Consider the following 14,022-nt stretch of genomic DNA (forward strand, 5'->3'; position numbering starts at 1 on the left):
GTAGGTGATGGAAGATGTGACCGAAATATGACTGAGTGCTCCTATATTTGTAACAAAATTCGTGTTTTGAGGCAGTGACTGTTGGCCACAGGCTAGCTTTGTGTGGCTTAGAATCTCGCTTGTCCAATGACTAAAGTAACGAAGATTGCCCGACTTAACAAGGAAGACAGCGCGCTATGAACAGAATGTGAATATATCTTCAAATATATGCGTATCAAAATTCGGGGAGCCCTGGTGATTGTTACGTACGTCCGGGGAAACAGCCAAAAAAGATGTCATAGTTTGTGTCTTTCGAAATATGTGTCTTTCAGAAAATGTTTCAAAAGTCTAAAAAAAGTAAAACACATTTCAAACAGCAATTAAGAATGTTAGACTAAACTGCTTGCTAATTATTGAAATTAGGTGGTTGGGCAAAGTAGGACAACTGATGTTCTTCAAGCGAATAACCAATCACAGCTTTGTGATATAAAAGAAAAGACAGCCTCCAGTACTTATTTCGGCGTAAAGAAATTCAAAAGATTGAGGGGTTGAAACCAAAACTAAGGTTTACCATAACAAGGGAATGCTCTGAATGGCTGCGGTACCAATGTTCTTAAAGTGAATGCCAAATCGGGTCATGTCACTTGTGGCGATGAAAGGTGTCGTGGCTTAAGAGCTCTGTACGGCTATGCCAAATTGATGCTGGTGTAGAATGTACGCTTCAAACTCGGACCACCTGGGCTTGAATGGTAGCCGTAGAAAGTGGACGCTTTTAGTGGCATTTGTTACAACTGCATTGGTTTTCCTTTATTCATAAGTACCAGGATGATTTGCTACATTTTGCTAAAACAAATTAACGTAAACGTGACCTGTCGTGTCGATTTCTTTCATTTACTGAAATGAAAAATAAACGAAAAAGTTATTGTCACCATTATCTTGCGACGGATACTTCTATCCACTTGAGTGTTTGAAATAAAGAATTAAAACAAAACAAAATAGCATATATACACATATACAGTTCTACATAGGTGATAACAAAAGTTCTCATGAGGCCGGAACAAACACGCACCCGCCACGCTCCCGGTTAACTCTTATTCGTGAAAATCACGGAGTTCCTACTTTCAATTTGTGATCAAGCTCATTCGGTGGCCTTGAAAATAACTACGCCCACTACCAACTTTTTCTCTTTTAGACTTCACACTTCACGTTACTTTTTGTAGAAATACACAGCAAAAGAAGATAGCCTTAAGAAACAAAGAAAAACTAACGCAGCTTTGATTGATATGTGGGATTTAACGTCTCAAAACCACCTTATGATTATGAGAGACGCCGTAGTGGAGGGCTCCGGAAATTTCGACCACCTGGGGCTCTTTAACGTGCACCCAAATCTGGACACACGGGCCTAAAACATTTCCGCCTCCATTGGAAATGCAGCCGCTGCAGCCGGGATTCGAACCCGCGACTTGCGAGTCAGCAGCCGAGTACATTAGCCACTAGACCACCGCGGCAGGGAAACTAATGCAGCTATGCCAAGTGAGCACAAAAGTGAAAACACATCTTCAGCTGCGATTCGAACTGAGTGTTTTCTAGCGGGATGCGGGTATTCCACTTCTGCACCACGTTGGTAGAGCTGCGCACAACCCTTATGCGAAGGCACATTGCAAGCTACCGATCGCCGCGTCACAATGGGCTTGAGCGTGTTCTTGCTTCACTTCTTGAAGCTCATTCCGAGTAGTCCCCTTCTTTAGTACCCCTACCGAAATCGAGACACGGCCGATTGCAGCAAGCAGGCGACCAGTGGGCTCACAACACATGACAACAATTACAGTGTTGCCAGCATTTGTTAATGTATGTGTGTCATGAGTGCTATAATTGCAAGCCGCACGTCTTCACAATGAAGTCGGTTCATGACTGGTATAACCAGGCACACTCACTCCTGTCATTTCAGCGGAATAAGGCAATAGCGCTCTTGCAGGCTGTGGTTTTGGTTTGACTGATGAATTCGGAAACAATATAACATACATGCCCCCAGTTCTAAATCCCACAGCTGTACTGAGTTCTTCGCATGGAGGGTTTCAATGCTCGCATTTGGCACAACTGCCCAACTCTCCTAATTGAAAAGTATGTTGTTTAACTTTCGTAACTATTATCTGAAATGATGCTTTCAACAATCCTGATACATGCGGCTACAGACGAAGTAATCGTGAATGTATCGAACACACACAGCATTTTTCCGCAGTTTGCGAATTTACGACTCATTGTTTGAAACACTCTGAATGTGGGAAATATGCTGAATGAACGAGCAAGTTCCAACACTCTATGAAGCATTCATTGAAAAATTAATGGTCATGTGCAGGGTAGGCAGTGTTATTAGTGGAGCAAGCTAAATAGGAGATCTTAACTCCATGTTTTGCTAACAAATAAAAAAAATAATCGGGATGGAATGAGGGAACTTAATTTCATTAAAGTGGGATGGGATGCGCTAATACTGATCCTAACGCTGAATCAGGCTAACATAATTCAGAGCAAAGCCCACTGATACCGCAACAAGCGCAAATGAAGGAAATTAGAATTTTTATCTCTGCGTTATGTGAGGCGCATATCGCTAACCATCTCCATAAAGCTTTTGCCCAAGAATATGCATTCCATTCATTGTGGGAAATGCAGGCAGGCCAAAGCCACAGCTTTGCATGTTGAGTACGGGTAGTACAGAATGACAGTTCATACAGACGTCGGGGAAGCGAAAAATTATCACCAACTAGAGCGGTGACTTCAAACGCTCAACGCGCCATGAGGGGTAGACTAATGCGCAGAGACCGTATTTTTCGCAACACACACGCGTTGAGTGAGATATACCCTGAGGTGTTAGGCCGGAATGCACATGCTGTGAGGCAGTGGCAAATTTTTGATCATATTGCATGGGATTGTAGCATATATATATATATATATATCCACCACCAGCAGATATTATGGGTGATCCGACTCTCGAAGATTGGGGGCAGGCCGCATTGACACTATAGCCCATTTGGCCAGATAAGCTTCACCTAGGTCACCGTGCAGCTTGGGTTAATGTACGACAAACGAAGAATCGTGTGCATCTGCTGTCTTAAGAAATACCTTTTCATCCATCGAGTCTTCCCTCAAAACTTCAGTGCAGCACGCACAGTAGTCATCTATACTGGTCAGGAAGATACTGCTGACTTAAAGGTCCCAAGACCTAATCCCTACCTCGGCCACTGAATTTCAATGAAGACGAATTGCTGGTGTCCCTCGTATTTATATTAGGGAGCATGTTAAAAACACCAGGTGGTGTAAAGTTCCAGAACTCTCCACCATGACGCATCGTATATTCCTATGGGGGATATGGGACGTGAAACCCGACATTAATTCGAGCTTCAGTGCAGCGTGAAAATTTTAGTTGAAATAAAGCTTTTTTTACACCGATGACATGTAAAGCTTCACTACCATAAAACTAGGGGTTCTACAGCCCCTTAACTGCAACGATGACCCTAGGTTTCCTATTGCCATGAGCATTTCCAAACGCCCAGGTATACTGATACTTGACGTGATATCACAATACGTAATCATGTATCGAGAAACGCATCCAGTATATCGAAGAGTGCATTCTGCGCGGTGCCCTGTCTGTTCTTTTGAGCGTGTACGCTGTAGTTCGTGGGAGAAGCAGTCTTTCGTCTTGCGAAACACCGCAGACGGGAAAAGCCTGCCCAGCAGCAAACGTGTGATGCCGTATCAGAACGGATCCCTCATTCTGGAGACGGTGAGCCGCAAAGACGATGAAGGACGCTACTCCTGCACCGTACGAAACGAGCACGGCAGCGAAGCCCGCAACCATCTTTACCTCAGGGTTCTCGGTGAGTTTGCATGTCGCCTTAACTTTAAATCGGTTCATTTTCAAACGTATAGAATCAGGAGTATCCCACTCATTAGGAGTGAGACTGCATACACTCGTGTCACTAAAGGATTCAAATTTCTGCATTCCCTCTCCACCAAAAAAAAAAAAAAACATTCTGTAAACAAAAGTGCTCACTACCACTGTCCCGTTCCGTAATTTGTATATTACACATTTGTTGTATCAAACTATGAAAAGGAAGCAGTGAAAAGAGAATATCGCTGAGGCTATGTTTCAAGACGACTGCTTCTTTCGTGCATTTATTTCACTCTCTTGACAAAACTGTGCCCACAGCCATATTTTCTGTTCAGTTATTTTCTAATCACTTCAGTCCTTCATCATCGCTGAATATCTCTTAAATTCGTCACCCTTGTTACGTAAAACGCAGTTCTACCGATTTTCTCGAGCAACATGAAGTGTAGGACACCTGCGTTTTGTATAGCTTCGTTACATATACGTAAATTGAAGCCATAGAAGAGGTTCGTGATTTCAGCCTAACGGTTGCTTCTCTTGCGAAAGCTTGCCAATCCTTACACATGTGTTATTCACCGTTAAAGAATTGTTGAGAAAAGTTACTGCGTGCAAGAAAACTGCAACACACACAGAAGATACAGAAGGAACAAGCATGTGTGTGCATAGGTTTTTCTTGCACTGATTTTCTTCTCTGTATGTATCACATGGGTCTCTAAATTGTTCAAATAAATCAGGGTATTCTTTGTTCTTTTTTCTAGCAGATAATGCAAACTTCACTGTGTCTAGAGGTTTTCTTATTGAAATATATTGCTTCATTCCTCATGACATACGTTTTGCTGCTTCTTTTTGGCTGTGTTTTCTGGTGTCCCTATAGGCTCCCAAAGCAACGCTTGGTGGCGGTGCGACTCTGCACAAGCAGCGCCATCTCTGGCAGAAAACTAGGAATATACATACCTCGTGTAATTTGTATTTTCTCCGCCGCCGCGCTGCAGCTCGCTTCCGTACACGTGCAGGGTTCTCACGCTCTGCTTATAGTGTTGCGCAATGCGGAGTTTGAAAGCGAAGTTTCCCAGCCAGACAGGTGCTACGAAAAGTGAACGTAATTGTGCAGCATTAGCACGTGCAGAACGCGTGCTGCACGTGCTTCGTCTGCAGTGAAACGCATTGGATCGCCTGCGCCCTATGTCGCGCATATCCCCAATTTCTCCGGCCTTTTCCACCAGAGCCACAGCGTGGCGTTGTCATCGCTCCGCAAACATGTTCTTTGGGTCCCTATATATATAGGGACCCAAAGTGATGGGCGAGTTACCTATAATACTTATGGTTACCTATAATTTCCTATATATGCCTATATATATATATCTATATATGGTTATATTACCTATATATGAGAACATCCAAGCGAACTTACACACCCTTCCTTTCTGTTTGCGTCCTCTCTCGGAACACGAAATTTCCTACAGTTCCACCATCGATCACACCATTCTCCTTTCCGGAGAAACCTCAGCTGGGCTCCCGTGCCAGCGTTACATGCAGCGTTCCCGATGGTGACCCACCAATACGTCTCTCATGGCTTCGCGATGGTGTGCCATTGGACTCATCGCCATCTACCGGAAAAGAAGGCGTCTCTTTCGGTCACGTGGATGACTTCATATCCACGCTGGTATTTAAGTCCCTGCGCGAGGAGCATACGGCGGTGTACACCTGCCTTGCGGCGAACGAAGCCGCTGCTGTCAACTACTCTGCGCCGCTTGTCGTCTACGGTAAGTACAAACCAGACGCTTTCAATTAAGGTCTGGATACTATGCAACAACATACGAATAAATGTGGTACGTGCGACAAGAGACATTCAAAGTTCCTGGTGTTACTCTATTGTGAAAGTTTGCCGCTAACAGCTTTCGTATTGAAAAACAAAAGACAGCACTCTTCCAAAGTTGGCAAATCGTATAACACGCAGAAAATCTACGTACATTTATATTTAGTTTATGTGTACGAGATAGTCGCATGCTAATGATTCTGTTCAATGCAGCTTGTTTACCTATGGTGATGTTTCTGTTCCTCATTCACAATTTTAGTACGATGAACCCGACTGACGTTATATACCACAATAGGCATTTGCAATTACTTCTCACAGTTTTTTTTTAAGTTTCTATATACTCTTTATTGACTTATGCAGTAATAAATAAAGTTTTATCACTCGATGCTCGGTCTTTCTGTGGCAGCCCCACCAAGATGGCGGCTGGAGCCCGCGGATACGACTGTTACTACCGGTGAGCGAGTGATCCTTGACTGTCAGGCTGATGGCACCCCGGAACCCAGGGTTCGTTGGAAGAAGTCGGCAGGTTTGAAGGTTTCCCTCTCGCACCACTCTTTCGCCACTATAGGCTGCCTAGGCAGTGTTCTTAGCTGCTACCGAGTTTGCAAGGTTGAGTTGATGGTTACTCGTACTAAAGGCTAACGTTGAAAATGACATCAGTTTTTCCTCTGTGCGTGCCTTTACACTTCCGTAATCTGCCATGTTCACAACTCGCCAACTAAGTTAATAAATTTCGACTTAAGGGTGAAATTTCGCGTTCATCTTTTTTCTCTAATTATCACCAGCATATAAATTGTTTGTGACAAACTCATTCTAATAATCGCACACGGATGAGCTTCAAATAAATCCGTAAGTTCAGCTAGCGTACTACAAAAACGTAAGCCATGGTAAAGCAAATAAACGCACTAAAAACGTTGCTACCTTGTGCCTGAAATTCCCGGTACACTCGACACACTGCGCTTTGCAAACTCAAAGTTTTAATTGCTTGATTATGCAAGCACGTTTTGTAACAAGCTGTTCACTCGAAACCAGTTCGTAGTTCATAGGTCTTTTCTTTTCCATCAAACAAATTCAGCAGTTTCTTTTCTGTCATGCTTCGCCTGATAGCAACGGTGCTAGACTGGCGATGCGAAACTCGCATATGCGATACCGACCCTCGCTGTCGCATTTCACTGCAAGTTAAATAGTAGAGAGTGAAGGACTGTAGCCTTTCGCAGCAACTTAACTAACCTGAGGTGGCTGAAATTAGCAGGAGCCTTTCACTGTGGTGTCTTGGTAACACGGGTCTCTTTTGGACGTTCAACCCAACAAACTAAACTAACTATGCAATCAACGCTCACTTATTCAAATCGAAATTTCGCGCACGGCTAGTAAATTGCAAGGGAGCTTCGAAAAAATACATAATAGACCGTGTCTAAAATAGAAGCTCGTTCATAATGTCTCGTTATATTGGATGGCGCATAGCGTCTGTTTATCAGAACAGCTAGACGTCGACCTGTACCAATCACTGGGAACACGACTTTGTGTATTTCTGCACTTGCTTTTTCTTTACATTGTTTCACTGTGGCACATGTGTGCCAATCAATAATGAACCCGAATAGCGTGATCTCTTCCCATACTCGTGGCAATATTGAATGGGCACTTGTATTATTATAAATTTTAGCAATTTTACCCTACAAACAAATAAATGGACGCAATGCTATTTCTAGTACCATTAGGACTAGTATTTTACCATATAATCGTCTTTTATTCTTCTAAAAATGTTTTCATCTCAAATATAAAGTTTTTTCTAGCTTTCACGTGGCATATTCGCGCTATTCTTGCGTTTTGTCAGGACCTCAGAGCACGGAATTCCGCACCGTTATCAGCAGCTCTCGCATGCAAGCACTGGTGAACGGATCGCTAGTGATTCAAGAAGTGGAGACCGCGGATGCAGGCGGTTATATGTGCGAGGCCTCGAACGGCGTTGGTCTACCCCTGTACACTGTCGTGCTGGTTAACGTCCATGGTAAGCAATTCAGTATTATAAAAAAATGACAAATAGCGCTAAAAAGTGCGTTGTAATTAGGCATGTGATCTGTAATATTAAAATAAACCATGCTTGTGTCTCAACAGTGAATAAACAACTTGTATGAATTAAAACTAACGTGCCGAAGAATCAGTGTATTTTGATCAGGACAGCTAAAGAACCTAAAAAGCACTGTATTTTGATCAGGAGGTGTAGCTGTAGCTGAAGTTGTGCAAACCGCCGTGAGTAATTTTGATCTTAAGAAGATGTCTTCATTAAAAAAAAACAGATGTGTAACCTAAGATTTCGATAATGATATGAGTCTTAGGACGATTTCACTTCACTGCTCGACAAACACAAGCTTTAGTGATAGCTGCGCCTTTTTTATGAAAGGTCTGCACTGAAAAACAATCGGCGAGAATAACATGGTTTCAGCTCTCACTAAAGTCTTCGTTGTTTGTTTTAGGATACTTCGCTTATTTCTTTTGCACGCAGAAATAACATTATTTATTTTACCATATTTTTCTTTCATTTCAGCCCCCGCCAAAGTAAGGCAGCGTTTTATGTCCCACATGGCTGGGAGAGGGCAAGTGGTGAAGCTACGCTGTGAAGCTACGGGAGATGAACCTATCAGCTTTTTTTGGTCGAAGGACAGCAAACCAATCAAGGCATTCTCTAATCCTAGGTAGGGACAATATTATGTGACCAAATACTGGAGCTTACTCCATCTGTTAATTTAGAACAGTTTGAGCTTTCTGTTTTTTCCTGTTACCACTCTACAATATGTCATTCACTTACAATAAGATCAGCGACATACTGTTTCGTACCTTCGTCATTGTGAAATAAAACGCGAAATTGAGACTTGCTAGTGAAATTCGTTTGACATTGTATACGGGAGCGAACACGCATGCAAGACCTTCGCATTGCCTTTTTGGTTTTGATGAATGACTACGGTTGGATAGAATTTTCAAAAAAAACTTTAGGAATGATTTACAAAAAAGAAAATGCTCGAAAATTTCTGAAACTGAAAAAATCAAGGTGCGCACAATTATTAGTTTTTTTAGAGAACATGAATACAAATTGATGCAGTAAAGTTAATTTGTGGCAGTCAGTGCATCTTTTGATTACGCACGATTTGAACAAGTCGAGTTTCATGGTTTCAAACGCTACCGAGCTCAAGCGGCATGACAGTCCGATCGGGTTCGCCGTCGCGTGCAGGCCACCCGTAGCTCTAAATCAAGCCCATTAAGCTCATTTTGAACACTTGAGCTGCTCGTTAATGGCTTTCTCAAAGTGTGGGTCTCGAAGTGCTGGAAAAGGTCAGAAGCAGGCGCGGTCATCGTCTGAGAGGCGACGTCATAGTGCTCTTGCCCCCGGACTCCGTCCACCTTCGACCATCGTCGCTCTTACACTGGACGCACAGGTGTACGATGGCGTGCCTACTCGGGTGCAGGTACACCATCAAAGACCACTCCCGCGAGGAGTCACCCTGGTCCGAGCTGATGATACTGCTCGCCGAGAAGAACGACACAGGCACCGTCAAATGCGAGGTTTCCAATGCCTACGGACACGACGAGCAGGTGACCCACCTCTCCATACAAGGTAGGCCTCATCATAATATCGCTTTTTTTTGCCAGATGCGTAGTTTCTATTTTGTGCCTTAATGCCTTAAGCGTAATAAATTTAAGAAATCGTACATTGAAGAACAGAGGTGGCCTTCAGTTCAGCCAGTGCTGTCGTGTTGCCATGATAAAGAAGAGTATCAGATTTATTACTTCTAAACAACGTACATTTTCATCCAGCTTTGTTCTTGGATGTTCATCTTGGAAGTTCAGCTTTGTTCTTGGAAGCTTTGTGTTGGAAGTTTTCATCCAGCTTTGTTCTTCACCCGGTTGTTTTTCAAGTAAATTTCATATACATAGTCAAATATAGAATGCTGTTGTGTTTATCTAATCAGAACTTCCACGGAAGCCCGTCCGCTCAGGATAAAACATTATATGACAAAGGACCAGCACTCGCTAAAAAAAACTTTGTAAAAGAAATAGGCTTCGGCTTGATCACATTTTATCACGAAAAAGCCTTCTAGAAAAAAAAATCAAGACATATTTCCTCATTGTTTTATTTGGCAAGCAAATGAATCTACTGGCATATCATTTTGCCATAATTGTGTTTACACACTACAATACACAGTTCAATCACACCCCTTTTTTGAATAATGTCATGGTCTTTTCTCCTGAAAGTTCTTGCTGCGTCAAATGGAGGTGACAACTATGTTGAATAATTGACACGTCAGTGATATTTCACGAAGAATAAAGTAGCTCTTTCTCAGCTGCCGGGTTGAATTGCAAGTGATTTACGTTAGGCTCCAGTACCCATAAGCGGATGCCGGTCACTCGACCTGTCATTGATATTGGCCACTCATATATCCGCCGTATCGTATTTGTGCCAACGTTTACTGATGCGATGTATTTTTTGTTGTTATCAATTTTCTAGTCTCTATTTATGCACGCTGTAAATTGGTTATAACCATAATAGTGTACAAGAAGCATGTTCAAAGAAAGTGGTATTTCCAACGTTTATCTCATATTTGACGGTTAAATGGAAGAGTCGTTTTCATTCAAGAGAGTTATTACGCACGCACCACGCATTATTATTGCAATGCTACATTTTGTATTGTGAAGCATGTATAGGAGACGCGTGCGTTTGTAAAGCATGAAAGCTATTTTCTCTGTATATGCAAGCAGCGAAAGTTATTTTCACTGTATTCACAAGCAGACGTGTGGCTCTCTGGCGGAACACCCACTTGCCATACAAACGAACCGAGTTCGATCCCCACAAAGACCCAGAATTTATTTTATTTGCATCTTTATCAATTTTTCGGGCACGAGCAACATGTTTTGCTTACAACCAACGAGGCCGACACTGACGCCCACACCTACGCCGATGCCGGAATTTCTGCGAAACGAGCTCTTTAACAATATCGCATTAAAACTGGAACAAAAAAAAAAGGTTGGGAGTGAACGTGAGCTCAGGCATGCCGCGCACGCAGTGCAGATTTCTTTACACGTAAAGTGTTTGCTGGGCGCATATATTCTCATAGTTGCGTGCAATGTGTTGAACAGACTGGGCATCGATCGGTCTTCGCTTAGCCCTACCGCTCGTCACCTCCTTTCGGGCTCGCCTTTTCTATCGCGATTCTCGTGTTCCCTGGGTTCCCGCTGAGTTCCGCTTCTTTACTTTCCTTCCCTCTATGACAGAGGTTCTCTCATTTGGCACGTGGATAAATGGTGCATGTTGTCAGTTGAGCGATGCCTCAAAAATCTAAGTCGGCGGAGGATCGTCTTACTGAGGCCGGAAATACATTTACATGTTTTTTGCGAAGCGTTTTCAAAAAAAAAAAGCGACACTTGTGGCACTTTTTGAGGGGAATAGCGGCAACGAAATTCTTTCATGCTGCATTACTTGCTTTGTATATTTGCCTATCGGTCCGGCTGTTGTGAATTGTCATGAATTATTTATATTACCTTGAACTGAATTCGAATTTTCTGCAGTGTGCACCCGAATTACTACTGACTGTAACTAACGTTAAACTTCAGCATTAGTAGCACAAACAATAGCTGTTGCTAAACTTGCTCACAGTTAATTTTACTTCTATATGTTCTTATCGAGCAATATTAAAAAAAACAAAAACATTCTTATAAGTACACCAGTAAATAAAAGGGTGCAGTTGTAAGTACTAGAGTACTGTGTTTTTACCTGCGTAGCAACACAAGTAGATTTCAGCTACATCAGTGCTGTTATGCATGTGCTGGCCTAACACTGGAACTTCTTGTCCCCAACTTGAATACATTATTTAAGAGCAAGACAATCACACAGCTTAACTTCACCATTAAATTATCAAATTTTAAGAGACGAAGAGCCGTTTAATGCCGGTGCTGTAAAGGCCACTTCTAAACCAAATGTGCGTAAGTCGTTCTTAGCGTTCCGGTTAGTTTCTTGTAAACTTCACGCCTCTAGTCACTAGTTCGCGGTCTGCCTTTGTCCCTACATTCATAATGAATGAGGGGTGTCCGCCACAGACGTAGAGATGCGGCAGTTCTGGCGCTGCGCAGTCTTCAAATGTAGTTGACCCATTGTTGAGAGGATGGGTTGTTTATACGGACCAGCCAGGCCAGGTGTCCAGAGAGTGGGTTCCTGTTCGCATGAGTAACTGACAGATTTTGCGGGGACGGAGTAAATAATATCTGAGAGTATGAGGCTAATAATAAGAGCGTGCATGTACCACCGAAGGGAAAATATTGAGCATTAAGCGGAGGCCTAACGGTTGATATCAAGTTATAACATCCGCATTAAACTGTCATACATCAGTGCCGGTAGCGGTGCTGACCAGAAATAGCGAACAAAGCCGGCAGAAGCACAAGAAGTGCATTGTTAAACTCTGGCATCCAAGATATATCTCTTCCAGCGTTCGAAGACAACATGCTAGGCTTTTTTCTGTGTGCACTTGACTACTTACGCACTCTCCGGATAAGCTTACAAGTTACGCGGGGTAACACGAAGAAGGCGAAGTGAAGTGGCTTCCGGTCTCAAAAAGCGGAAAGCATTATTACATCAGAAAACCCCTGCACGTTTTAGAAGCCAGCACGATTTAGTAGTTACTAGACCGCTTTAATGAAACATTTTTAGATATACTGCCTTGTGGCCTCATTCAGGGTGCATTATCGTACTATTTGCTCATTTTGTTCGTTGAGAAATAAAATATAACTAATATGCACAAAAGAAAAACAACTTTGAGCTCCTGCGAATGACTCCTACCTGTGAACCAAGCCGCCATGCTTGTGTTTTCCTCCAAGACAGGCCCGATGAACCTCCCAGACCGGAAGCGCTGAACGTGCTCAGCCGATCTGTGACCGTTCTGTGGAAAAGCCCGAATGATGGGAACTCGCCCATCACTAAGTACATCGTGCAGTACAAGAGGAGCATCGGTACGTTTTTCTGGTTCTTCTGCATGTTATTATTATTATTATTATTATTATTATTATTATTATTATTATTATTATTATTATTATTATTATTATTATTATTATTATTATTATTATTATTAATTACTTCAAGTATTGTGACAGGGTTATGTGCATGCATAAGTGCCGAACAATTCTTGGGAACCTCAATTTATTTGGGCATTTTTTAAATGTCGGACGCGGTATACTGACCCGACGCATTTTTGCTGTAACGCTGCTCATTTCTCGGTTAAAAACGACATACACGCCCTTTTGATAACGATGGATAATCTTGAATGTATAAGTAAGCAAAAGAAGACCTCATCAGCCAGAACATATGCAACAATGAAGTGTGGAAGATTTCAGGCACCGAGAAAGACCGTCTCCTGCTCCTTGCACTTCAATGTGAACGTTGGAGCAAATGACTAAGAGCAAGAAGCGCATAGTTTCTTTTTTTTATCGCACCAAAAGCTGTGTCGCTGTTGAAAATAAGCTTCAGGAAATTGGCAACTAAATGGACTCTACCCGCGTAAGAACAATGCGATCAATGTTCATGTAGCTGTAGTTTTATTTGCGGTTGTTCACCAGAGGTACGAACCTTGTCATTTACTTGCCGGCCATTTCTAGTGATAGGAGAACAAAATGACTAAGTCAGTTACAGGAAATGGCTAAGAGAAGAATTACCAAGGCGGGAACCAATTGAACACTTGGTGTGTCCTTGTGCTCGTCTTTTCATGTCCCTTTATTTTCGATTTTAACAATGAACCTACAAAAGAATACCACTTTAGGTATTTCTTGAACGATTTTTCAGGTGTTAGAAAATATGTGATTCATCAGTACACGTACATACACAATTGTTGTTATTGTAATGGCAATTATACAAAAACTCTCGGTGGTTTGATATGTCGTCACCATCATGTTCCGTAAGGAGCATACGTTATTTAAACAAATTGAATAAACAAAATGAACAGTATATATATATATATATATATATATATATATATATATATACTGTTCATTTTGTTTATTCAATTTGTTTAAATAACGTATGCTCCTTACGGAACATAATGGAATAAACAAAATAAAGTATATATATATATATATATATATATATATATATATATATATATATATATATATATATATATATATATATATATATATATATATATATTCTGCTGCGAGATGAAAAATACATAAAAATATTCAAAGCGTGTGACCAGTGACTGCATGTGTCATCCCTCACTCCGCAGCGCGCCCCGCGTTGCACAATTTTGCTACCCGCCATGCATCCACCAGCATAATATGGCCGAGCTATCTCAAAACATCCTTTGCC

At 42.0% G+C, this 14,022-nt stretch overlaps 1 protein-coding gene across 3 annotated transcripts in view; it reads left to right on the forward strand.

Moving 5' to 3' along the window:
* The window catches only part of LOC119170552 (cell adhesion molecule Dscam1-like), a 178,429-nt gene that overhangs the window by 146,348 nt on the left and 18,059 nt on the right, over nt 1-14,022 (forward strand). For all 3 annotated transcript variants that reach the window (XM_075887134.1, XM_075887135.1, XM_075887136.1), the window contains exons 10-16: nt 3,690-3,851; nt 5,326-5,625; nt 6,085-6,204; nt 7,513-7,686; nt 8,224-8,371; nt 9,140-9,288; nt 12,540-12,671. In XM_075887134.1, coding sequence (XP_075743249.1) covers nt 3,690-3,851; nt 5,326-5,625; nt 6,085-6,204; nt 7,513-7,686; nt 8,224-8,371; nt 9,140-9,288; nt 12,540-12,671 — 1,185 coding nt within the window. The remainder of the gene's footprint in view (nt 1-3,689; nt 3,852-5,325; nt 5,626-6,084; nt 6,205-7,512; nt 7,687-8,223; nt 8,372-9,139; nt 9,289-12,539; nt 12,672-14,022) is intronic.

This window comes from Rhipicephalus microplus, chromosome 2 (genome assembly GCF_043290135.1).
Source record: "Rhipicephalus microplus isolate Deutch F79 chromosome 2, USDA_Rmic, whole genome shotgun sequence".
NCBI lineage: Eukaryota > Metazoa > Arthropoda > Arachnida > Ixodida > Ixodidae > Rhipicephalus > Rhipicephalus microplus.